At 44.1% G+C, this 27,047-nt stretch overlaps 1 protein-coding gene across 3 annotated transcripts in view; it reads left to right on the forward strand.

Moving 5' to 3' along the window:
• The window catches only part of NTRK2 (neurotrophic receptor tyrosine kinase 2), a 323,649-nt gene extending 317,529 nt beyond the window's left edge, over window positions 1-6,120 (forward strand). For all 3 annotated transcript variants that reach the window (XM_028122271.2, XM_028122272.2, XM_088019223.1), the window contains 2 exons: window positions 4,923-5,081; window positions 5,935-6,120. In XM_028122271.2, the coding sequence (XP_027978072.1) occupies window positions 4,923-5,081; window positions 5,935-6,120 (345 nt within the window). The remainder of the gene's footprint in view (window positions 1-4,922; window positions 5,082-5,934) is intronic.
• The last annotated feature ends 20,927 nt before the right edge of the window (window positions 6,121-27,047 follow it).

Raw genomic sequence — 27,047 nt, forward strand, 5'->3', positions numbered from 1 at the left:
CCAAGATGGTCATCAGTCCTTGTGTTCTTCACTCCTTAACATTCTTCTTCTCTTTTAGAAAAGATTGATTTATTTTATTTATTTATTTTAGAGAGAGAAAGGGAGGGGGAGAGAGCGAGTGGGGCAAGGAGCAGAGGGCGAGAATCTCAAGCAGACTCCCCACTGAGCACGGAGTCCCACTCAGGGTTCAATCCCAGGATTCATGAGATCATGACCTGAGCCGAAACCAAGAGTCAGACGCTCAACCCACTGAGCCACCCAGGCACCCCACTTTAACTTTCTTCTTTAGTCTGCCCTTTTTCTCCAGCTTCAGAGGATATGAGATGCTAATCACCAAATGTAGAAAAATAGTCCTCCATATTATGCATTATGATATCTTTCTAGACTTCCTCCCCAGGTCAAATAGTTTCAGGTCAGTACCATAGACCCCTGCCCCTCCTCCCCCGTCTACTGCACAGAAGGCAAATCAAGGAAGGGATAGGGCTCCCCACACAACTCAGGGAGCTCTCGTACTCCATGTGAACTCCAGAATTTTTGGTTGAATTTTAAGAAGTTATGAATTTCACTAAATGTTTCTTATTTGTAGCATCAAATAGATGAGCCAGTTTCTATCAATTTAATACAAGTTTGGTTCTGTCAGGAGTTCAGAGAGTTACTGGAGGTTAGATAGGAGAGTAGTGAATGCTGATCTCTTTGAAAGAACGTGTTGAGAATTCTTCTCTAAATATCAGCACTCATAAGAACCCCGCTCAAAGACATGATAAGCTTACCAACCAACCCCCTCATGCCTGGCCAGATATAACTGAGAAGCACCCATCTTTCTTGAGGCGGGTGATCTGTTAGCAAAAGAAAGGAGTGCCTGCCATGTTGCCAGAGCTGTGCTGAGGGGTGCCGGACTGTCTTTGGGCAATTCACTGGACTGCAGCAGGACTGAGAGTTCCTTGAAATGGTGTGATTTGAGCTCGTCTTCAGGAGCTCTTTGGGGAGTAGGTAGAAAGGAAAGGGGATCAGACTTCCAAGAGGCATGAGTAAGTTCGGCCTGGGTGAAGCACCACACAACTGGGCCTGGGGGCTGAACACAGGGCATGTATTAGAGATTGCAGAAGCAGGACGCACAGAACGACCCGTGGGAACAAGTACCGGACAGCCAGTGGGCAGACATTATTGTGTGCCCTGACGTAAGCTACTTCAACTCTCTGAAATTAGGGGGCATTATTTGCAATATGAAGGCAAACCAATGTCTACCCCTGAGTGTAACTACTGAGTTCGAGTGGAAATTCTTTGAGTGGAAATTCTTTGTAAAAGTGAACGACTCTGTGCTGATGGATGATGATGGTGGCCAAGTGGTGGTGAGCGATTACGGAACCACAGTGTTTTGTGCTAAAAATAATCAAGGGCTGGTCTAACCTGTCCACATTTTACCGGTAAGCCAGACCTGAAGTGACTCAGCTGAGCTAGTTAATGGCACAGCGGGAGCTAGGTCCCCAGTGTTTTGGGTTGAGGAAAATAAACATCTCAAGTCCAAATCAAGTCCCTGGCTGCGTGGATTTCCCATCTGGCTTCAGCTCAGTCTGGTGAGTTTACTGCTGAGCACGCGCCTGATGCGCCTGGATCCTTGGAGAGCCCCGCCCGGCACCGTGGCAGGTCCAGCTCTCGAAGCAGCACTCTGACTCCCCGTGTCATACTTAGGATGGCATTCCATCTCACAGATACTGAAGCCAGGGTGTGAGGGCAAGTTGCCAGGTAGCACAATGCAAAACAAATGCCTCATTGTGTTTGTGGCCACTCAGTATGTGGTTTTGTGAAGTCCAAAAGCCATCCAGTCGCTGTGACTGGAATGTGACAGTAATCGGTAACAACAGTGACTCTATTCCCCCACCCACTTGGTCTACTTTTGTGGCATGCTCCAAAATCCTGAGAAAGGCCTGCAAAAGAAATGTTCAGAAATGTTCTAAATGGGTTTGGAAAACTTGTGAACCCTGTCTGAACTTTTATTAGATTCTCCCACCACTCACCCGTTTGACATCAGAACAAGGAAAGCATTATTTATAACAGCGCGTGTGAAATCCCAGAAGGGACTCTTGAAAGAATTAACGTGAAAAATGTGTCCCAAAGAGACTGCAAGCATAAAACAAATGATCAGATGGGAAAACATGTAAATCAAAAGTGGAATCTTTTTTTCTCCTTTAAAGGAAACAGGAGCTTTTTCTTTGGCCATTAGCAACACGGGACAGGGAAACTGGGGAGGGTCGGGGCCACCATCGGAGGAACCCCAGAGCACTCGTCCCTGCACAGCGAGGCACAGAGGAGAGTCGTGTGCACTGGCTCTTCTTAATGTCTCCAGAATGGAGGAGATAAGATAGTAAAGCTCACCGGGAAGGGAGAGACACCTTGAATGCATTAGTGCGTTGGAATTTACGAAGCACTTTCACAAACATTGTCTGTTTGAATGTTTACCTCACCATCACCCTGGGAAGTATAAATTCTTACCTATACCGCATAGTTGGAGCAACTAGGGCACAGAGAGGTTTAGCAACTAGTCAAGGACACCCAACTAGGAAATGGTGCCCTGGGACCCACCTTCTAACATCGCAAACTGAGGATTGTCCATGACATTCCCGGTGTCTATGCACATGGCATCTTGTTAGGTTAGCACATCCCACAGTGGGAGTTTAGCTGTCTGATTCTGGACGTGTGGAAGCGATTCTCCGACTCTCTCCCTCTCCCCACGAACACCCATTCGAATTAGTTTAAATCACTAAGTTAAACAAAATCAAATCTGTTTTTTTTTTCCCGCCAAACTCCCAAGACACGTTAAGAAGACTCTGTGCATCATGACTCTCCAAGAAGCGAGGCAAGTTACAGGTTACAGCATATTTGGCAGGTCTGACCTAGGAACTTTTGTGGGGAGCTGGCTCTTACTATTTTGAGGGCCCAGTATCCAAAAGGTTACCACGTGTTTGTCCATAATGTCCTAGTTCTCTTTTTATCCCTCACAGACCGACTGTATCTTGATCATAAATCTGGATTTTAATTGCAATATTCCCATAAGATAAATAAATATGTCTTTTTCACTAAAAACCTGCACAGAGACCTCTCACTCCACGGGACTCTGCACTGTGTAGCTCCCTGCACCCGCCACAAAAGCTTCTCCTTGCTTCTGGTATGTGGGCCGCCAGCACCTGAGCAGATCATTCCACCTTGGTCCTTGGGAGTATCTGGAAACAGGGGAAACCCCTTGTGTACTGGCACATTCCCTTTGCCAGAGTCCTGGGCCCATGGGTCAAGAGCCGGGCAGTTACTCAGCAGGCCAGCGGCACCAACATGGCGTGCTGAGATGGCCACTGGCATCCTCTCTGGTCCGTCAATGCCTGTGCCACACAGGTTCTGTTTTGAATATTGACCCTGATGGGAAGTATTGACATCACCTCCAGGCATGTCCAGGCAGCTCCATGAAGGATATCTGTGCCCGTGGAAGAATAGCTGCCTGTTACTGCCTGGTGAGAAGTAAGAGACAGAATTGAAACCTGATCGAAGGCTACCCACCTCTACTTAGTGTCTGAGCTGGGGGTGTGTTCAAAGCTGAACAGTAAAGATATGAGGGCACCTCACCCCTGACCCAGGAATTTATGTCCCTACTTGTCAGATCTGGAGTGCTTGTACAGAGAAGAATGGAGGGAAAAAACCCCGCAGGACACCCTCCTCCTTCGACACTCAAGCTTTCTTTGATGCTAAGAGCATCGCTGGAAATCGCCAAGCATGTTACACATCCCTGACATGCTCAGCTCCTTGGGCTCAGGGGTTGGGTGGCATTTTTCAGGCACCGTTAGTCTATTTCTTTCCTTTAATGAGTCAGAAATGGACACTGACAATTGTAATCGGGCATCCGTCTGAGAACGCAGGGGCTGACGGTCTAACCCCTGCTGTCTGTGTGGTCACCTGTCGCCCAGGCATCTGGCAGTACGTTTGGTCTGGTAGCTCTGGGTTTTCCAGCGTGAAAACCGGGACTCAGCACCCACAGGGCTACTGTGCAGAAATTTGATCATGGTTTTAAGATCAGAGAGCCCCGATGGGCTACAAACCAAAACATGAAATTCTTAACTTTTCTCCAGGAAGTCGGAAATCATAAACAAGTGTCCTTGTCAAACAAAGTACCCTATGCCTGTGGCAAAGCTCTTGCCATCTAATGCCTCAGCCTTACTGTTTTCATAAAATGGACTTTCCCCAAACTGGATCTCTTTATTTTTGTACACAAGCTCAATTGTAGTGGAGCAAAGTCCTAAGCTTGGGGTCCGAAGACCTGACTTCTTTGTGTCCATAGCAACGTGAGCCTCCGTTGCTTCATCTGTAAAGTGGGACTAATCGTTTTTGCCCTGCCCATGGCTGGATTGTGTGAGGGCATTTGAGGCAGCACTATGCACTCATCCTAAGACCTGCAAGTGGAAGGAAGCTCCAAGCTTGCTAAGAAAGTAGAGTCATTTGGTGGATCATTTTGGACACAGCTTCCTACTTGTTTCCTGGCCAAAGTTAATTAGAAGACTGAATCACCTTCATACCAGGAAGCTCGTGTGTGTGTGTGTGTGTGTGTGTGTGTGTGTGTCTGTGTGTCTGTGTGTTTTATCCAGGATGAACATCTGCCCCATCGTCATCTCTTTCTGCCCTATCTAGTTACCAGAAAGAGAGAATAGCAAAAAAATATGAAAGAAATACTTTGACCATTCTTTGCCCTCTGTCTCTGTTGCTTGTTTCTTATAAAGAAATTGTATTTCCCTCATGTGTTTATAAATAATTAGAATTAGCAAATACAAATAAAGGGAAGGACAAAAGTGCCCCCCCTCATTTGCATTCTACCCTTCTTCCCCCTGATGATGGGAACTTGGTTTCCGGGTGACTGATGCCTCCTTTCTCCCCCTCTCCACCAGGTTGGTGGCCACACAATGCTGCCCATTCGCTGGATGCCTCCAGAGAGCATCATGTACAGGAAGTTCACCACAGAAAGTGATGTCTGGAGCCTGGGCGTCGTGTTGTGGGAGATCTTCACATACGGCAAACAGCCCTGGTACCAGCTGTCCAACAACGAGGTGCGCAGTGGGCTGGGCGAGACCCCCAAGGGCTGACGTCCAGAGGCGTCCCTCAGCTGGAGGCCAGGAGACAAAGTTGTGTGGCTTTGTGCGGAGCAGCACCGCCCACATGGCCTCTCTATACCTAAATGTCATGGCCAAAGTCTAGTCACTCTCTGAGTTTAAGAGTTTTAGAGAAAGAAAAGCAGTGTTTGCTGACACACTTGGGACTCGCCAGTGATGGGACAGAGGGATCGCGTTGTGCTGCTCATCTGGTAAATTTGTAGCAGATGTGGCACCCCCACACCTTCAGAATCCAACTAGTTTTTTTGGTAGTATTCAATAAGGTTTTAAGGCTTTTTTTTTTTTTGCACATTTCACTAGAACATTCTAGTGTTTTATTTTCCCATTTCAATTATTTTACAACTATTGTCTATACTTGAGGCATAGCTTCTTGGTCAGGCACCTCACATCCTCTTCAGGCCCACATTTGTCTTTTATCCCAACTCCTCTCATTTCCACAGCTTGGAGTCCCCTTGTCAGTCAGCACCCTGACGTGAAAGTTCCAGGCTCCATCACAGGCCAGTAAGACTGAAACACATTGGAATTCCAGAGTGAGGTGTGGGAGCACCCCACAGAGAGAAAGCATTTCTCCACCAGTTTGACGACATTGGTGTGCCTAGAAAAAGGGATATAAACCAATGAAATTAACCATGATTTACCAACCTATAATAATTGTTCTCTTCCTTCAAAAAAAAAAAAGTGAACACTGAGTGGGTTTCTTTAGGGCAGCCCTCTCCTTGCACGGACATTTGTTTTACTGGCTTTGTTTTTCTTCTTGTCTGATTCTGTCTTCGATCTCTGTCCTGTCCAGGTGATAGAATGCATCACTCAGGGCCGAGTCTTGCAGCGACCTAGAACGTGCCCCCAGGAGGTCTACGAGTTGATGCTGGGGTGCTGGCAGCGAGAGCCCCATATGAGGAAGAACATCAAGGGCATCCACACCCTCCTTCAGAACTTGGCCAAGGCATCTCCGGTCTACCTGGATATTCTAGGCTAGGGCCCTTTCCCCCAGACCGATCCTTCCCAAAGCACCTCCTCAGATGGGCCGAGAGGATGAACGTCTTTTAACTGCCGCTGGATGCCATCAATCTGCTGTTCTTCACTCCGACAGTATTAACAACAAAGACACCGAGAGGCTTTCAGAGGGAAGCCATGTGCACTTCTCCATCCGTAGACACAGTATGAACTTCTTTTTGGCATTGTCTCTTTCTCTCTTTCCACCTCCCTTGGTTTCTTCCCTAGTTTTTGTTTTCTCTTTTCTTCTTCTTTTTTTTTTTTTGTTTTTGGTCTTTTTTTTTTTTCTTTTTTGGTCTTCCTTGCTTCATAGCCCTTACCCCTTCTTTTGAATCAATCTGGCTTCTGCATTACTATTAACTCTGCATAGACAAAGGCCTTAACAACCCTAATTTGTTATATCAGCAGACACTCCAGTTTGCCCACCACAACTAACAATGCCTTGTTGTATTCCTGCCTTTGATGTGGATGAAAAAAAGGGAAAACAAATATTTGACTTAAACTTTGTCACTTCTGCTGTACAGACATCGAGAGTTTCTATGGATTCACTTCTATTTATTTATTATTATTACTGTTCTTATTGTTTTTGGATGGCTTAAGCCTGTGTATGAAACAGGAAAACTTGTGTTTAATCTGGGAAGCCTTTATCTATGGGAGATTAAAACCAGAGAGAAAGAAGATTTATTATAAACCACAGTATGGGAGGAACAAAGACAACCATTGGGATCAGCTGGCGTCAGTCCCTACTTAGGAAAAACCCAGCGACTGTTAGCTGGGAGGAATGTATTCGGCACCTTCCCCTGAGGAGCTTTCTGAGGAGTAAAAAGACTGTTGGACTCTGTGCCATGGACTATTCTTTTCCCATCACCAGAAACACTAGGGTGTAGTACAGAGAAAAGATGGCTTCCATGAGACGCAAGATGGCGCATCACACACCCGGACAGTCTTGTCTTTGCAGGTCATGGTGATAGCACTGGTTTGTCTTTCCAGGTGTTGTCCACTGAACTTTTGTCGAGTTTAGCTGAAAATGGGTGAATTCTTGTCCAGAGGTCGTTTCAGGGTCAGGTGGGAAAGCCAAAGACTTGGAAAAGATAGGACAAGCTATAAATTCGGAGGCATTATATTGAACTTTTCAGATAGTGGTTCCCTCCGACCCTTCCCCTCCGCCCCACCTGTCCTTTAAACTGTGCAAGCAAAATTGTGCATGGTCTTCGTCGATTGATACCTTGTGTGCAGAAACTACCGCTCCAGACGTCGTGCCCCTGATATGTAGAGCAGATCCATAAAAGGTATAACTTATATAATTAGGGGAAGCTAATGGAGTTCATTAGCTGAGTATAAATGTCTCTGGGTCGTATGGTGGCGATGAGTTTTAGCGAATATGGACCCTGAAGCCTGGATGTCCTCATCCACTTCGAACGGACTGTGGGACTGTGGAAAGGGCAGACTCAGTCCACAAGGGAAAAGAAACCTCACCCTGGGGGCATCACATACATTGATGTTCAGCGTGCACAGGCCAAGACCCTGCTCTGGGCTCTGGTTGGGAGAGAGGTTTCATTCCCAGTGTACTCCATTGTCAGTATGCTGTTTTGTTTTTTTCCACTCCATTAAAAGAAGTAAAAATTTTTAAAAAATCAGGCACAGTATGCCAATGGGAAGCTATGCCCAGACCAAGCTTTGGAGGTGTGCTTCTGGGTATAGTCATGGGTTTTGCGAAAAGAGGTTGTAAATTTAAATAGAAATTTACAGTTATTTGGATGATCGGTTTTACCAAGGAAGAAAAATATTTCTGTTCCTCAAGAAACCTTGCTACCCTCTGTGAGGGGAATTTTGCTAACTTGACATCTTTATAACACAAGACAGATTGAAAGTGAGTGATTTTAATTCATCTTAGGACATTTTATTTCGTATTTGTTTCTGAAGGTGCAATTGCTCTGTTCCGATTTTGCTTGCGCCCTTAATTCCTGGAGCACCTTATTTTCCATTTATAGGCTTTGAGAGCCTGTTCTCAAAAAAACAAGTGTCAATTAACAGAGAACAAAAGGAAACCGAGTAGCATCAGCAGTCAAGTGAAGGGGGTTGAACAAGATGAACCCTACAGTCCCTTCAAGTTCTGCACTGGCCTATGAGACACAGGAGCTGAGTTGATTGTTCTCTTTGTCGGTGAAAAAAAAACCCTCCAGAATACACATAACAATATAACGAAAGCCATATCTCCATGATATATACCTGCACGTATATATCCTATCAAGGACCCATGGTACTGTTAAAACACTGTGGCACTCTGTGAAGCAGTAAAGAAGGGGCAGATTTGTACAAAACCTTTCTAGATTCCATCAGTGATGACCTGAACACCTGCACAGATTTGTCATTCTGCGTGACTGGTCAGCTGCTTGGGGGCGGGGCGGAGGGGGGGTGGCAGGGGGCAGGGGGAGAAGCTGCAAGTTATTTGTTTTATTTTAACAGAGAGCAAAGGAGATAAATATGCTAAGGGATCAAATTCAAGAAAGGCTGCACAGTTTTAAAGCAAGGATTTGTTTAAGGCAAATGAGAAGATGGGAGCATTCTATTCCATTCCAATGTGTTTTCCTCTGAAGGAAAAAAGCAAAAAACAAAAACAAAACAAAACAAAAAAAATCTCCTTACCTTCTGACAAGTCCCTCAAGGTCTTGAAATTAAAGGTTCTATGCAAGTGCAAAGTTTTACAGTTATTTATATTGCTAATCATTATTATTATTTTTTTCTCTGTTGTCTCAAGAGTATGTGATTTCAGAGACGTCTCGCATTGAAAGAATACCAGATTGAACGAACCACAGAATAGCTTAAAATAGTCATCGCTGTTCTTCCACCATCCCCTCTTCTCATGCTCTTTTGGTTTTTAGAAAAGGAACATCCTCGTTCTGAAGTGTAACGATCACAGAACATGGCCTGCTACCCAATTTGTGAAAAACTCCAACAGCAGTAGGGACGAACCTAATTCTCTCGCCAAACTCAGTCTGACTATTGTTTCCATTTACCAATTGTTTCATAGTTTTCCAGGCACTTTTCACATCTGTTAGCCAATTATTCCCATTTTTTGTAAGGGAGGAAATCGAGGCTCGGAGAAGTTGAGTGGCATGCTAAAAATCTCCAGGCTCGCTTCTGGCACCAGTGGGATTGAATCTAATTGTTCTGACTCTGAAGTTCATGATTCTGTCCGCTAGAGACTCCAGGATACAAACGGTCCAAGAAAGCAAGCATGCTGGTAAACTCACAAAGCAGGACATGGTTGGAAGAAGAAAACAACATATGTGAGATGACAAGCAGCTGAAATATCGTGATATATAATCATGCTTATAGCTTCAGCTCAATCTTTGTACACTGAACCAGCATCATAATCAGGCTTATTTAGAAAACATTTTGAACTATGCTATAAAAGATCCTATCAGAATCCATATTATACATATGTGTTCACATCCGCGCTACCTGTGGTATTTTCATGTATTTATATGTGTGTTATAAATACTTGATTTATACATATACAGACACATAGACACAGGGTGTTTGTATGCTTATGTATAAATGTATAGGCACACAGTACTAGAGATAATGATAAGTAGGGTGCAGTATGAATAATTTGCTTAAAATCTGCTAAATAACCAAAACTTTTTAATGTCCCATTGCGGTTAGTGCTTCCATTCTCCATGTGGGTAGGACTACATCACACTTTTCAACTCTGTGCAGTACTGCATGGGTGGAAGACATATTTAAGATAATGTGCTTCCCAAAACAACTGAATCAAAGCCATCCCACTACACTGAGTCCTTTCCCTGGCTCCTTGCAAAGGAGAATGCAGACTGAAATAGATCTCCTTATGTAAAGGTCCAGGAAAGGAAAATTGATTTTTTTTTTTTTGGTCATCTGTTTGCACATTTGTGTTATGCTCACCTTGTCCCACTGTGACCCCTTTACACTTCTGTTCAGAGTCCAAGCATTCCAGAAGAGAACCAGAATGTCGGGAGCCCAGTGTCTCAAAGGCCAATGGTGAGAAGTCCAAGACCCCACCGCAAGGCGAACGACTCTTAGGAATTCCCATATCTGAGTGGGAATACAAAGCAACAACAGTACAAATGCTGTCCTTTGCAAAGAGCCATGACAAAAGATCCCCTGGTCAGGAACAGATGTTTCTTTTTAACCTTCCCTTTTTGCAAATTGGATCTTCTATAATGCCAATAGTATTAAATTGTATGTCTAATTAAATAAATGACTCCGTACACACACACCCTCAATTCTTTTGCTCTCTCTCTCTCTCTTTTTTTTTTTTCCCTCCCATTTGAGGATTTTCATTTCCAATGTTGAGTTCGGTTTTGCCCATCACAGAAAATCTCACTAGGGGAATGGCCGGTGACCCAATCCTCAAATGGCTAATGGAAGTTAAAGCACTTCCTTCATAGTGCATAATTGTGGAATGCAGAGACTCCCAGGTTGTGATAACAAATGTTATTCTAAAGAATTCGGGGCAGGAGAGATTTGTAATTAAATACGACAACACATGAAAGGGTTTTTTCTCATTGTCGGGGCTGGAATGAATCACTGCTGCTCAAGTCAAAGGTTCTTGAATATTCTTAGTTTTTGCATTGTGTCCCCCTTCTCCTTCTACCTTTATTTATGTATGTATTTATTTATTTATTCATTTATTTATATATATATTTTGGCTCCATTCATCACAAACACAAAGCAAAGCAAAAAAATATATATATATATATGTGTGTATATGTGTCGCAGGCAAAACACTGTGAAATTCACAACAGCAACCAAGCAACTCTTTTGCCATCTTAACATACGTCTCAGGAGACGAAACGAGAACACATGGGGATGTCATTTTTTTAAGTCTATGCATTCTAGGCCAGGTCCGTGTTTGTTTTCTTTTTTTTTTCTTTTGGTCTGTGCATTAACGAAAATGATCCTGAGTGAAGGTTGGCTGAACGTTCAACATAACGGAGCAAGCATAATAAAAGCTGCTAATAGCCACATGTTTGGACTGGAAAAAAAAATAGAAGAAAATGAAATGAAATGTATAAAGGCCTACATCTTGCAGCTTGTATATCTTACTATTGCTTTAATAATGTATAAAACAACTGGAAATGTTTTAAATACAAGGTCTTTGAATTAAATGTGGATTTTAAATATGTAATCCCTTGACAAATGACCAAATTCTTGTGAAATATTGCTCCCTGCATTCATTGATCATTACCTATCACTTACAAATCTGCCGAGAGATGTGGACACTGTCTGCATCTGCTTCTGTACATGGAGAGATGTTTGTATATATCCAGGCCATATACACACACACACACATTTCAATATCTCTCTGAAGATATATTGCCCCTTAAATTGTGACCTGGTATTTGGAACCCCTTTTTATTTGCTTTATTTTCCTTTTAATGTGACGTCTCTGTGCTAATACTTACTGGTTCTTGTTTTGCGATCTGTTTTGAGGTCCATTGCTTTACTAAGACCCACTGCATCTTGGCTGATTTCAAAGTGACACCAGAATATCAGTGTTTAAAAAAAAAAAAAAAGTTTTGTTTGTAAATCATGTGACCAGCTTCTCTCAACCTGACATGGAAAGTCTCTTGTACTACAGTGTATTTAATAAAAATGATGTCTTACAATAAATAACATCCTCCAAAAGAGACACTACACGTTACATGATGATTACTTTAAAAATGTATAGCATTTTCACAAGGCATGTGTGCTCTTTTTTTCAGTCTGTCTTTTTTCTGTCCATCTGTCTGTATTTTAATATGGTCACTGCAGATGCCTGCAGTGTTCATTAGTTGAAGGCAAGAAGAGTACGTGGCCTTTGGAAGAAGTTCCCTGGCTCATCCCTCCATAACCTGGCACTTTGAACTTCTATCTTGGATAACTGGAACATCACTGTCCAATAGAACTTTCTGTGATGACACAAATGTTCGACCTGCCCTGTCCAATGTGGCTAGTTGGCACTTGAAATGGGGCCAGTATGACTAAAGAACCAAACTTTACATTTGACTTAGTTTGAGTTAGTTCACATGTAAATAGCCACATGTGACTCGTGGCTACCGTGTTGCACGCACAGCACAGAGTGAGGAGATAGAAACACTGTGATTTCTAGCAGGTCAGACCTAAGAAATCTGCCAAGAAACAAGCTGGATATCATGGCATCCCAGGGTAGGGGCATCTTTGAGGATCAGAAAGACCCAAGAGCAGTAGCCAAATTGAAAATGCCACCCTCTCTTGGCCTCTCGGTTAACCAGTGTTTCCTAAATCGAAAAAGTGATGGAGAACAATGTACGGGTCGCTTTGTCAGGGGTCTCGTAGCCTGTCTCTGCCTCGCCAGCAGGTGGCCCACCCACACTTCTCCTCAGGATTTCTCAGTCCTATTTTCCAGTGTCTGACCTCTTCCCCTCCATCTCCCTCTGAGAGGAAAGGAGACATCTGGGCAATATTCCTGGTGGAGGCTTCAGGATCATAAAGCTTGGCAGCGGATTATCCCCAAATCCATCTCCTCAGGAATTCTTCCTCGTGAAAGCCCCTCTCACTGGTGCGGATGATGTTTTCCTTGAGGTAAAAAAAGACCAGGTTAACACTCAGCAGGGACTTGGGGAATTCAAATTGTGTAAGGAGGGAAACAACGTGTCCAAAAATCCAAATAAGATCATGAGTCCCTGTGGGATGGAGAGTCTATCCCGCTCAAAGAAACCGGATTAAAGGACGAAGGTTAAACCTATTGGCACCTGGCCAGCTAGAAACCAATCTGGACTATTAAAGACCCACACTTCCACCAGACCATATTCTGATAATCCCATTGTTGAGACAATTACAGTGGTCTCTATTTAAATTCCAAACCCAAGGTCAAGGTTTCCAGCGCCCTTGCCTGCTTCCTCCTCAAACACATTCTTATAGTTCACCGTTAAAGATGCCTAATTTCCTGTTGGGAGCAACACTCTTTCAATACTGTGATGAGTAACCTCGCTGATGCTTACGGCATGCCGGGGTGTTACACACGTGCGTTAGTGGCCTGTGGCTGCTTTCACAAGTTACCACACACTGGGTGGCTTAACACAACGGAAACTGATTCTTTCACAGTCCTGGAGGCCAGAGGTCTGGGATGGAGGTGTTGGCGGGACCACACTACCTCCAGAGACTCTCAGGGAGAATCTGTTCCTTACCTGGTCCAGCCTCTGGTGGCCCCAGATGTTCCTTGGCCCGTGGCCACATTGCCCCGATTTCTGCCTTAGTGGTCACCTTGCCTCCTCTTCTTCACACCTCTCCTCTGTGAGTCTGTCTTACAAGGATATGTGTGACTGCATTTAAGGCCCACCTGCATAATTAGGACAAGCTCCTTCGCTTGAGATCCCTACATCTTCTCACTTACAAGGTCACATCCACAGGTTCCAGGGTTTATGCCATGGGCATATCTTTCGAGACGACCATCAACTACAGTGTATTACCCAACACTTAAATCAATCCTGTAAGGCGGGTACTATTATTATACCCAGATGAGAAACTGAGACACTAAAGTGAAGAAACTTGCCAGGAAGTTTGATCAAAATAAATTGAACAGTAAATACAGGGCTTCCTATTTGCCAGGGAGATAGTAATTTGATGCTCAAGGGCTCCTACTCCAGGCAATAGGCAGAAATGCAGGTGTCTGGCCAGCAGAGGGAAGGCCTGCAGGTGGGGTTTGGTGTGACCATGTGACTTGGTGTTTAGGGCCTGGTAGAAAGCAACTCAATGGCCCAGTCTTGTAGGAACAAGATTATCAGTGGGAGCTAATGCCAAGATTCAAGGTTCAAGGAGACTAGAGAGTTTCTAGGAAATTAAATATGGGGGGTGAAGTCTTCAGTCATTAGGGGCAAGGTGAGCATTTGGCCCTTAAGCCAAAACCCACAGTCAACTGAGCATTACCAACAAGGTCTTTGGGGTACTTTCCTAGTGCTCCTAATCCCCACCCTCAACCACTCATCAGTCTGCAGGTGGAGGGAGACACCTCAAGATGGGGTTCTGAGGCTTAAGGAGATGTTAGAACCTACTTTGCAATAAGATCCCTGCACATTTGGCCATTTCCCTAATGTCGGGTTCTGCGGTAGGCTCCCATAGTGAGGGCTATCTAACAACTAACTACCCCGCCCCCGCCCCCGCCATCTGCAGATGGTCTTTTACAATGAATGCAAGCTTCAGACTGGACTCATACAAACAAGCAATGATATATCATCAAGATCACAAGCCTGCTTATGTAGGCCAGGAAACTCCCCCTCCCTGTCCTTGCATGGAAGTCACACTCCAAGGCAGATGCCATGATACATGAAGATCTGGCCTACGTCCAGATCAGGTGACAGGGAGGGACAACATAAGACCCAGGGAGCTGCCTTTCTGGCATGAGAAAGCCAGGCTTGCCAGATTCTTTTGCCTCCTTCATGCGGGATGGACGGCGCTTGTACCATACCTCTAATAAATCCTTCAGAACCAGTCATTTCATATATCTACAAAAACCTCTAATGCCCCTTATGCTAATTAACAATATTTAAATTACCAATTAACTACTCAAGTTATTTCTCACATGGGCACTGCAGCTTTATGTCAGCTATAGGATATCTGTATATCATTATATATGTCATGATACCTAATCACTTCTAGTGTAGAGGCTCGATTTAACCTGTACACACACATCACATCTATACACAGACTTTAAAGTTAATTGCCATGCAGACAATGTAAACCACCTCCTTATGGACAAGCAACAGCCTTTTATCCTATAAGAGATAGGGATCTGTAGATACCAACCCAAGTGTGGGAAATGCTACTTTCTTCTTTTCCTTTAAATCAGTTTATGTTTGACTCAAGTCCACATCACACATGGGCAAAATCAATCTCAACAATTACTGGGTATGCCTCTTTTTTCTCAGGTAAGCCATGGATCTCAAGGCTTATTGATCCCCAAGAAATATCCTAATTTACTGCTTATCACCATCCAGTGGTGCTGGTGCCAGAGTTGAGGAGCTTTGCATTTAGGCTAGATGCATCAGGAACACCAGAGCCATCCCTAAAAGCCCACCACCTCCCTGACGCCCTATCCACTAGGTCACAAAGCTTTACCTCCAAGACTTTAATTTAGCTTTCAGTTTTGTTTGGCTTGGGGAGATTTTTTTCTTTTTTCCCATTCTGTTAGAGTTTATCAAGCATATGTACGTGTTCAGAACAAGATGGGAGACTCCATGCACCTGTTCAGTCTTCCATCTTCCTTGGAAATCTCAAAGCTTTCTTTCTTTATTTGAGATGAGGGTTCTCTTCACATAGTTTTATTTTTTCTGGCGAGGTAAATATTAGAGCAATTCTTCTCAGCTTTTGTTGTAGGTCAGAATCACTTGGATAACTTTGAAAAATGTAGAAGCCAAAGCCTCACCTTGAAAAAACTAATCTCCTTTAGTCCAAGGTGGGGCAAGAAATAGGCATTTTTTACCCCAAATTCTTTAGGTGTTTCTAATGTGCAGCTAGGGTGGAGAAATACTCTTCTAGGGGATTATAAAGCTCAGCCCCAAAATTTCAACAATCCAAACAAAAAATATCTGGTGACAGACCTAGGACTTGCCTCAGGAGAGAATGGGCCAGACAGAGAAGGGTCTAGAACTTAAGTTCAAGAATGCTAGATGGAGCGCTAGATAGATTTGAAGCAGATCATCAGTATCCAAGAAGTTGAGTAGTGAACTACATGTTCTCTCAGTAAACAAGTTTCCTGCAAAGCTCCATGGAAACCAGTTATGGCCCAGTGCTTAAGGCAATCATCAATCAACCAGTCCTAATGGGCTAAAAGGCTGGGACTCCAGCTCCCCTGTTACGCCAGAAGAACAGTTGGTGGTTCTGTAACTGTAGATTCTGATGAGGACCATCCTGCTGCTAGCTTGCTATAACATGAAGAGCAACCACAAATCTTGGACCTATCCTGTGACCACAAAAACTGAGCTCACAGGATCCACTGGAGTTGAAGTTCTGCCATATTGCTATTAGATGCTATCCCTAGATCACTGCCAGGGGCAACACCAGCACTTCCTTAATCATGCAACAGCCCCAAGGTCAGGATCCCTCTTCAGGAGTCTACCTTCAGTCCTACAAGATTGCTCTGTGCAATCCCAGAGAATGATGGGCAACTGAATTGGGAACACACATACTGGATACTGATTTTATCCCCATGAATCTTCTCCTAAATCATAATATTCTAGTAGTTCTGCTCTATTCATTATCTAGCCGTTTGCTCTTGTTTGTGTGACAATATTGTAATTTTTATTTATCATTCTTTTGTTGGCCATTTCCTACAACTGGAATGAACTAGAACAATTCTGTGGCATCTTTAGGATGATAGTTATTTTTGTTCAATTCAGCCTGACCACAGGACTTTTCTATAGTGGACTTACAAAAAGCATTTGCAAAGTTATGTAATACTTTCTTAGTTTGGAGAGAGAACCTTTTGGAGACAAATAGTGGCCTTTCCAGCTTTAGGGTAGAGAGATGAATATGGATCAGAATGGTTGTCCAGGATCTCCTATAGCATCACAGATTCACAAGGTTGGAGGGGCTGCAGAGGGCAATCCTTTGGACAACCTTACCAAGGGGGTCCAGCCCTAGTAAGAGGGAATTTATTTGAACACATCCTCCTGCCCCCCTCTCCAATCTCCCCTCCAAAGTCCATTTGCATTTTACAAAGCTTCCTTAGCGAGCACTTCCTGGTGCTGAACCAACATCTGCCTCCCATGGGCTCAAATCTCCTGCGAGTGCACAGAATAACTCTTATTCATTATTACTTGGCATCCCTTTATGACTCCCTTGTGCTCTTCCTCCCACATCCATCCCCCTACAGAAAACTCTAGAATGCTTGCCAAATACCCAGGAGAAAGGGCAAGGAACCCAGCTCTGCCTGGTAAAGCTAATGCCCAGCCCACAATTCCCTAGTTACTCTTTATTCACAACAGCTCATTTTCCCCTACCTGTTCTTCAGGCTTCACCTCTTCTTGACACGAGCAGAAAGCAACTTTTTAAGGGATCAAAGAGATTAAAAGTGAGGTGTGTCTCTTCTCCACTGATAAAATAGACAACTAATATAAGTCCACAGCCCTTATATCTAAGGGCCCCCTAACATTTCCCTGGATGCTGTTAAAAACAAAGAAAGTAAGGGAATCTGGATGTCCCATGGGACAGTGAGATTTGCAGCCTCTGATGACAGAGGAAAAAAAAGGTGAAAGGCATTGCTTATTTGCCTGCTCGGCCAAGGGTGGGGGTGTTTGCTAGCCTAAAGATAGCCTTAATTTTATTTGTTTTTCCTAAGGAACATCTGCTTACACAATGATTACACACTGGCATTCATTAACACAGGAAGTGAAGTGTCTGAGGTTTGTGTCACTGGGAGTGTTCGAGAACAAAATAAGACAGACACTTGTGGGAGTGATTTGAGAGCATTTTTCACACTGTGCAAAGGTTCAGCCTAAGAGAATGTCTAGTATTCAGGGGGCACAGTAGTTGAGAACTCAGTCGTCTGTAGTAATTGGGAGCCACTCTCTCTGGAACTGTGGGACAGGGTGGACGATGGATGACATTGACCATGTGTACGTGCCATGTGAATGAATACCTAACGAGGGCCTGGTGGCAGCAGCATCTCAGAAAATGCTTACTGAATAAATGAATAAATTTCTTAGGCACGCAGTGAAAAGAATGCAGAACATTCTGTACACCCTTTCTACATTCCAAAGTACATTTACATATATTATGGCATTTTGCTTCCTAACATTCCTATGAGATGGAGCCCCGGCTTTCCCTCCCCCACCCTCCATTTTGCAGATAAGTGTCTGTTCACGGTCCCATGAGTTAGGGACAGAGTCAGAACTAGACAGGGAGTTTCCTAATTCTTGATAGAATTTTAAGACACTCAATCATTTGGCCAGTGACTGTAAGGAAAATTTCCCAGATTCTTAGTTCTCATTTATAAGATCAGGATATGGTAACAATATATCCTGAACCCCCTGTCTCTTTCCACCCTCCTCCCTTAGGTCAAAACCATAAAAAGTGATGCTATTAAAAATTAGATTTTTGAACATGTTAAGTATTGTGTGAAAGTGTGACAAAAAGGAAAATAATAAAATTTAAGTAGTTGCTCCATCGCTACATCTATTCTTCAAGACTTCCAGCTACAGTCAATTGAATAGATTTTTGGAAAAATTGCAAAATGCAGGAATCAATCAGATTTTCCCCATTAATTAAAGCGGAGAATCGAAGACCTCCACAAAGAAATAATAGGACTTCATCCCTTGGTTATGGAGAGAAGGTGGGACTAGATGTAGACCCAGTGAATTTGGAGAGTTGAAGCATACTTTGGGCATATACCAGCTTACCCCTGTCAGCTTACAGATGAGGACACTGAAGCACGGAGGGGTCATGAAGAGTCATGTAGCCATTAAGGGCAGTGCTGTCTCATTCTCAGGTTTCCTAACTTCCAGAGACCCTACGGCTATGGCCTCAGTGTCCTATTTCTTTGGCTCCTTGGAGCTGACACATCTGCATCTTCCTCTTCATCACAGTGGCCTGTGTGCATACGTGTCCCCAGCAAGCCCATTTCTTCCTTCACTCCCTTCCCCCAAGAACAGGGTTGAACACCTATAACAGAGCACAATAAAGGGTGTGTATTTAAATATCTACAAAATAAAATTAAAATATTTCTTCCAGCTTTACTCCATCTCAATAGTAAGAACAACAACAACAAAACAAACCACATTGCTCCCTAAATTTTAGTTGTCCCCACCAATTTCCAGATTCCACTTAGGAGATCAGTCCCAAATAGCAGGGCTAAGGATGGGAAAGAATCTGGAAAAGCTGTAAACAGCTCCCCATTTCTATGCCCCATGTGGGTTCCCCCTTCCCCCACCCGGCTTTCCCCTTGGCTCTTGGAACCCACTGCCCTCTTGGGACACAGTCCGCCTTCCATCATCCTACCTACTGGCTCCGCATCCCTCTCACATCTTTTTAAAGAGATATTTTGGGAAGCAGCACACGCACATCCAGAGACCAATTACTCAATCTCCCAGCAAGTATGGAGATGATGGAAGTATAGCCCTTCAGTCTCCTAGCAACGGCTTGGGGGGGAAGGCTGGAAAGCGAGCTGGTTGCCCAGCACTACCCTGCGTAGAAGGCATTTGCGCATTTCGCTTTTGTTGTCTTTGATGGCCATTTCTAAAACTGGCTCTGTATTCTTGGGGGGATTTTAGGCACTTAAGTTATTCTTTTAAAAGAGCTCTGCTGACATCCACAGGTCCTATAATTAACATCTCAAGCCTTCACAGGCCGGAAGTGTTCCGTCACCCCTAAAAATACAGAGACCCATCTTGGTCTTCCTCCTGTGGCTTATTTGGAATTTGGCCAGTCCTCTACTTCCTCCATGCTATCTCTCACCTTTACACATATTCACCCCAGATGTGGACATTCAAGCACTCCTTTCTTTCTTTCTTTCTTTCTTTCTTTCTTTCTTTTTTTTCCCAAATTGTGAACTCTGCCCTCTAGAAAAATCAAAGTCACTGGACATCTTACGCAGCCTGCTTTTTAACCTAAAACGACCAGCCAAAGCAGATTTCCACACCTGTTGTCCCAACGCCTCCATGGTCTCCAGCTCTGTTCCACCCTCCCCCACAGCAGACGTGTCATTGACAAAGGGAATATTTGACAAACTGGAGTAAGAATTGCTTAAATGAGGGAGGAAGGTATGAGCTAGCCTGATAGCTGACTCCCCTAACTGTAAATGCTCAGGATCCCGAGAGAGAAGGCTATTGAGTGGAAAGGCCATTGTTTCTGTTGTTTGTGGGAGAGGGATAAGTAGGGAAAGAGAAATAGAGGTAGGATTAGAGGAGAGAAGGGAGATTTCCATTATCAATCAAAGAAAGGTGAAAGGGTGAGGGGGCTGAGGAGAGCTGGGTCTGCTCTAAATTCAGCCTCCACATCTGTTATTTCTGACCCAGGGGCCCCTCAACTTTGAAAATCCTTGAGAAGGTCAAACCTCCTGGCTAAGGCTTGGGGATAAGTGAGGGCCAATGGGAACGCCAAGGACTGAAATGTTTTGGGGAGCTGGAGTTGGGCTGGGGGCATCAAAGATCAGGAGGTGGGACATGCAGTGCTTTGTTGCAGGAGCACTGGTTGAAAGAACAGGAGGAGGCACCAAGCTTGCCCTTCTATGCGAAGCTGACAACGACCTCTCAGGATGGATAAGATGAGAAGCTGGGGTTCTGAGATAATCTTACAAATTTTATTTCAGTCAAGAAAGAGCCTGTTTCTCTAATAAACAGGGAAATTCCTTCCCTCTGCCTGCCTGTGCCCCAGTTTGCTGTTCTTGGAGTCAGGAAATTTGCACAGATGATAGCACTTCTATCAGCTCCCCTCTGGGGCCCATGACTTGCCATACAGAGCCTTGCCAGACTGTCCATTTTTAGTCCTTCTGAGCCAGCTCCTGAGAGATTGCAACCATCTTGCTCCTAGATAGAATTCAAGCCTGAAGAATTTAGCTTGTGAAGCCATGAGCAATGGCTGAAATTTTAGTAGAGAAGAAAGACAAGTCTCACACTGGCCTTGAATCCCAGGACAAGTCCCATGAAGGCCCTACAGCCCCCCATGGGCACATGAACTCCTCTCCACTCCTGGGCCCGGCTCAGGAGCTATGCCAAGCCTGGGTCGAAAAGCCAAGGGATTCTGAGAAAGGGATGGAGGGTTCCAGGAGAGATGAAGAAGGCAACACAGAACCTGCTCCCTGCTCCAAAGGAAAATCTTTTGGACAAAGGAATTTTGCTCCTGTGGCTTCCTTCTGGTGGCCTCAGCCCTGTAGAGGGGGACTATTGGAAAGTCAGTGTTGCTTAGGTGCCCACTCCCTACAGGAACACTGAAATCTGCTAGGTCTACAGAGAAGGGTGAATCCGTCAGGACTCTTCCCTGTCTCCCCTTCACACTGGTGTCAAGAAGAACACGAGGTTAGAGCTCTCAGGCTTTCAAGGGCACCCAAGTGCATAGGTGGGAAAGAGCATTCCAGTTTGGGGAAGCACCTCAACTCGTTAAAGGCATCTCAAATCTGTAGACTCAAGGCCAATCCTCTAAGACCACCCTGACTCTCTGAAGGTTCAACACCAGCTGTACTTTCTTAAAAACCGAGGGCCTGACCCAAAGGCCAAAACAAATATAGGCAGGGGTGCTGAGAGACTGTGAAAATGGACTTTCTTCTACCATTTTGCTCAGGACCAGGTCACTGTCCAGAAATCCCATGGGCTGCCCCTCATAACTTCCCAAGTTTATGGACAAATAGACTCAGGAGCAAAACACAATCCTCCAGATGGTTATTTCTGAGCCTGCTGAGGTTGATTCTTTATTTTCATCACTTATCTGAAGTTCTGCATGTTCAAGTTCTGCTCTGACACAGGCCTTTGTCAGGAGCCCAGTTACCATGGCAGTGCCTCCAAAATAGAACAAGTCCAACACATATCAATAGACGGTACAATAAATAGAATAAGTACTACTTACGATACATTATTCGTTTCTACAGGGTAGTAATTTGTAAGGAGAGTTGAAAATAACTACACCTCCCCCCTTCATTTAATTAAAGGAAAACAATTCCACAAATTGGAAATGCGCAGTGTTTATATCAGAGTGGAACTGAGTGGCTGTGTGATTAAGAGGCCAGGATGACGGTTGAATTTGCTAGGGAAAACTTAATGCATTAAGGCTGGAGCCATTGAAAGAATCACTCTGAAGCACTCTTTCCCAAACCCAGCCTATGGTGTGGTTTGGTGGGAGGCACTAGCTAAGTATGAACTGTAAGCACGTCACCTAAGAAGCATAACATTTTTTCCTAGTAGTAGGGTTTTCCCATGGCCACCCTGGTTTGCTCCTATTGTCCCATGACACTCTCAAGTGTCATGTTTTGGCTCAAAACTTACATAAGCAAAGACACAGATGTAGTGAAAAGAAGGACCATATGCATCCCAATGTTCATAGCAGCAATGTCCGCAATAGCCGAGATGCCCTTCAACAGATGAATGGATAAAGAAGATGTGGTCCATATATGCAATGGAATACTACTCAGCCATCGGAAAGGATGAATACCCAACTTTTACATCAACGTGGGTGGGACTGGAGGAGATGATGCTGAGTGAAATAAGTCAAGCAGAGAAAGTCAACGATCATCTGGTTCCACTTATTTGTGGAACAGAAGGAACAGCATCCCTTTCCCAGTTTTCCCTATTATTAACATCCTACGTTCATAGAGTACATTCATTGCAAATAAACCAATGTTGATAGATTATTTTTTTAAGATTTATTTATTTTAGAGAAAGAGACAGAGAAAGAGAGAGAAAGCAGGGGGAGGGGACAGAGGAAGAGGGAAGGAGGGTCTCAAGAAGACTCCCTGCTGAGCATGGAGCCACGTGGGGCTCAATCCCATGACCCTGTGATCATAACCTGAGCCAAAACCAAGAGTCAGATGCTTAACCAACTGTGCCACCCAGGTGCCCCCCAATGTTGATAAATTATTAACATCCATTCTTTACTCAGATGTCCTCAGTGTTCCCCAGTGTCCTTGTCTGTCCCAGGATCCCATCCAGGACCCCACATTCCATTGACTAGCCATCTCTCCTTAGGCTCCTCTTGGTTGCGACAGTTTCTTGGACTTCCCCAGTTTTGCTGATTTTGACAACTTGGAGGTCAGGTATCATACAGAATATTCCTCAGTTGGGATTTGTCTGAGGTTTTTATCGTGTAGTAATGTGCTTTTGGAAGGAATACCACAAAGCTATGGGCCATTCTTATCACATCATTCAAAGAATGCATGCTATCAGTGTGACTTATCACTGTTGATGCTAACTCTGATCACCTGGCTTTAGATGAGGTTTGTCAGATTCTCCATTGTAAAGTTACTCTTTTTTGTCCCTTCATTTGCTATGCTCTACCACCTGGAGGGTGGAGGAGTAGTTACATAAATCATTTACACTTCTTTGGCATGGGAGATTTGTCTATTTTCTCCCACTTATTCATTTATTCAATCATTTATTTATATCATTATGGACTCAGAGCTATTTATATTATACTTTGAGTAATAATCCAAAACTACATTGTTTATTTTGTTGCTCAAATCATCCCAACTCTATTTGGAACTCTTAGTTGGCCTCTGGATCCCTCTGACATACCCCCCTTACTGTGGCACGTTTTTGCTTTTGTTTTTGACCACTTTCTCCCTTCCAGGCGCTAGAGATACTCCAAGCTCATCTTGTATATTTCCTGCCCCAGTCCTGAATCAGCCACTTCTCCAAGGAACCCTGCTTCCTTTTATTAGAGAATAGCATTAGAAACCAAGATCTGGGTTCTGGGTATCTTTGTTGCAACTGGGGTGTCATGGCTTCTGGGCCCTCCCTCTCAGCTGACAGGTCAAGGAGATACATGTGTGTATACTAACCAGTGCATATATGCCTATTTATAAGTATTTCCATATGTAATCATGTGTATCTATATTGGGCCACACATGGGTTCATACTGGTGTCTCCAGGTTTGATCTATTACCACGTGGAACATTCCAGCCTCCCCCCTTTGCTTAGCTGTAACCTCCCACACCAACAGTGTGAAACCTGGTTCCCACCATTTACTTAATTCAAGTAAATCAATCTAAGTTTACATATACTATGGTTTTAGAATTGCTAATCCATCCCCTCTTGGAAGAAAACCTGTCAACTAGAGAGCAGCGCTTGCATATAGTTCCTTTTGCCAGACTCCACTCATTCCCAAAGTGACTTAGGTCACTGCTTTGTTCCTCTAAATTCACTCTTTATCCTGCATGGATACTGAAGCTGGATGCTCTAAACATTTTCTCTTTGCCAACTGGCATGATTAATCTTTGTTCGTAGAAGGACAGTGGAGGAACATGAAAAGAGAAAGGGGCTTCTCTTCCTGGTTCTGTGTGCTCTTCCCTGCTTGCTCCTGTGACAAGAGTAGCAGCCAGCTGCATGCAGGATATCCATGACACTCAATTTTCCAACAGGTTCTGTCAGCAGGGCAAAAGAACCAGTGTAGTCTCTCAGGACCCCACGGTCATAAGGAGCTGCATACTTGGTTTAAATGCTCTGCTGAGACTATCTTGAAATTCTGAATGATTTTATCTTGGAACTTATGTCAAGTCCAATGGGACAACAAAGCATGCATGTGTGCAAGGGAGTGAGCATGAGCAGCTGGCCTGGCTACCTACCTGGTACCCACAAGCATACTTGGGGCAGGTCAGGGCCCTAAAAATCTCCAAGGGTGGCCTGAGCTGGGATGACAGAGCAGCAGCTGAAACCTAATACCTAATACCTAGGGTGTCCCAGGCTATTTGCACTGACCACAGACCTGCTGCAAAGTCCTTTCCTGTTATAGACACTGAAAGCTGGCAGCCTTTCAGATCACCCACTGGGGGAGATAAACCCTAAGGTGGCCCATATTCATGCTCTGTATAATCTCTTCCCTTTGAGTGTGGGCAGGACCTGTGACTTGCTTTTAACCAGTAGATTATGGCAAATGTGATGGGATGTCACTTCTTATCATCCATTCTTGACATTCTTAGTATCACAAAATGAGAATATCCTTTTTAGCCACCCATCTATTTTACCCCATGAACATGCTGTGTTCCATTCACCATCTCCACAGCTGTCCGTCCAGTGTGTGGGTTGGAAGTTTACTCTGCTTTGGAGCTGGACCCCTCTGGAGAATAAGACCTAGACCTGGTTCTCAGATCTTTCTCTCTTTCCCCTAAGGACGTGAGAATTGCTTTGTAAAATGCCAAAAGGTCCACATCCAGAATTACTGTGGCACCAGCTAATCACTGGTCATTTCTTGCCTAATAGCCTACAAATAAGATTTCTTTTGAAGACACGGACACTGTACATCTTCAGAGGAAATGAGGACACATTGGGAAAGAATGATTTTACTCTGGGTCACTTCTGTAAACATTTGCCCTAGTTCCCACCGGTTAGTTTGTTGGTTTTGTGTGTCCTGCTCCAATTTGATAAAGATTTGTGTTTTTTAATTAACCAGTTAAGTCTCCAGGATGGAAAGCTGAGGGAGAGGGATAGTGACGTAGGAGCCTGGCAGGCCAGTGTTTTGAATTCCAGGTATCTAAAATTCTATGATTTGGGGGGCAGCTGCTCAGCCTCTGAGAGGCAGAGAGGGCTGATTTTAGAGAAAGGGAGGTCCCCCAAAATTTGATTCCTTCCTTACCCCTTCCCCTAGGATGGGAAAGTACAAAAACCACTTGTCACCATAAAGAGTCAGAACTAACATCCAGGACTACAGCACAGATGGGGAAGTACAGGAGGATAAGGGAGAGAGGCAGGAGGAGGGCTATATTCCCTTTTCCTGTTTCCTCCTTTTATAAATTTTAACGTTTAACACTTAAACTTTTCCCAGGATTCTTTTTCCTGTGGCTAGCTCTTTACTTGTTATTTCAGTTTACCCATAGATACGATAAATGAATACAGTGAATGATTGCTGAGGGTCGACCAGATGGCTTGATGACTTTATTTACTCTCTCCTTGGGAAAACAATTGAAAGAAATCCTAGCTACTCATTTTCCTGCAGGCTGGGGTATGCAGTGATCACTTCTGAAAATGAAAAGATAAACATGCTTATTGTGTGCCTGGAGGCTCTGGGGATCCTAGAGACACTTTCTGCTCCACCATTTTATTTGAGAACATAAGGAATTAATTGCACACCTTGCTGTTAAGAAAAGCCACATTGTATATTCCAAATATCAAGATCTTTCTTTTAGGATTAGAATTTGTAGTTGACACGGAGAAAATACTTTCAAGATGTTGTGGGGGGAAAAACACACACACACAAGACTGCAGCTCTTTAGAACTCAATGTTACTCAGCACCTGCCTAGTTTCCTATCTCTGTGGGTTAGGGGAATCTATTGTTTCTCAGAGACCATAACCCAGACATCCATGATCAAACATGAGTTCTCTCAAAAGATACAAAAAGAAAGAAGGAACTCTTCCCAAGAGTTTCAAAATATTTCCAGATAGGAGAGCTTTAAAGAATGATTTCCTCCTCGGGGATCTAAGGACTTCTCAATCTGAAAGACAGGTACGCGGTTTCGCGTTTTCCATCCACACTGGATGCCAGTGTGAGTCTAGCCTGCAGACTGGCTCGCAGACAAACTGCGGGGAAGGACCAACTAGGAGAATCAATGGGACATTTGCAGTCATGCTTCGGTTCTGATCCATTCTGGCTCTTAGGTTCCCCTTCTGCACAAGGGCAGGTGTCTCTTGACCCCCAGAACTTCCCCGAGCCTGGTAAGTAGTAGATGCTCAAGCAGTTTTGTGAAATCCTCTCCTTATTTCTTTTTGTATCTTTAGAGAGAACTCATGTTTGATTATGGATGTCTGGGTTATGGTCTCTGAGAAACAATAGATACCTCTAACCCACAGAGATATGAAACTATGCAGGTGCTGAGAGCTGGAGGAGTCCTATAGCTCTAGCCCCACCTCTCCATTCAGAAGATAAGCAACCTTAGGCCCAGAGAAGTGAAGTCAATTGCCTCAGGGTGCACCGTCAGGTGGCAGCAGAGCTGATTGGATTCCAGATTTTCCAGGTCCCACGCCAAAAGTCTTACACTGCTTTTTTTTTTTTCATTGCATTTGGTCTGGTTCCTCTTTCCCTCTTCTAGGGAGGAAACAACATCCGCGTGAGCAACGCTATCATCAGATGCACACAGTTGAGCCGTACAAGGGCTTCTGACAGAATACAGGCAGACAAGACACTCTTAAAGCACGGCATCACCAGAATTCCAGAGGCTTTTGTTTTCCTGTCCTGGAGAGGTCGTGGGGCATTCATAGACAAGGTCATCTGAA

The sequence above is a fragment of the Eumetopias jubatus genome, unplaced genomic scaffold, assembly GCF_037043125.1.
Source record: "Eumetopias jubatus isolate StellerSeaLion01/CBP00866 unplaced genomic scaffold, mEumJub1_p1.0 scaffold_15, whole genome shotgun sequence".
Lineage (NCBI taxonomy): Eukaryota > Metazoa > Chordata > Mammalia > Carnivora > Otariidae > Eumetopias > Eumetopias jubatus.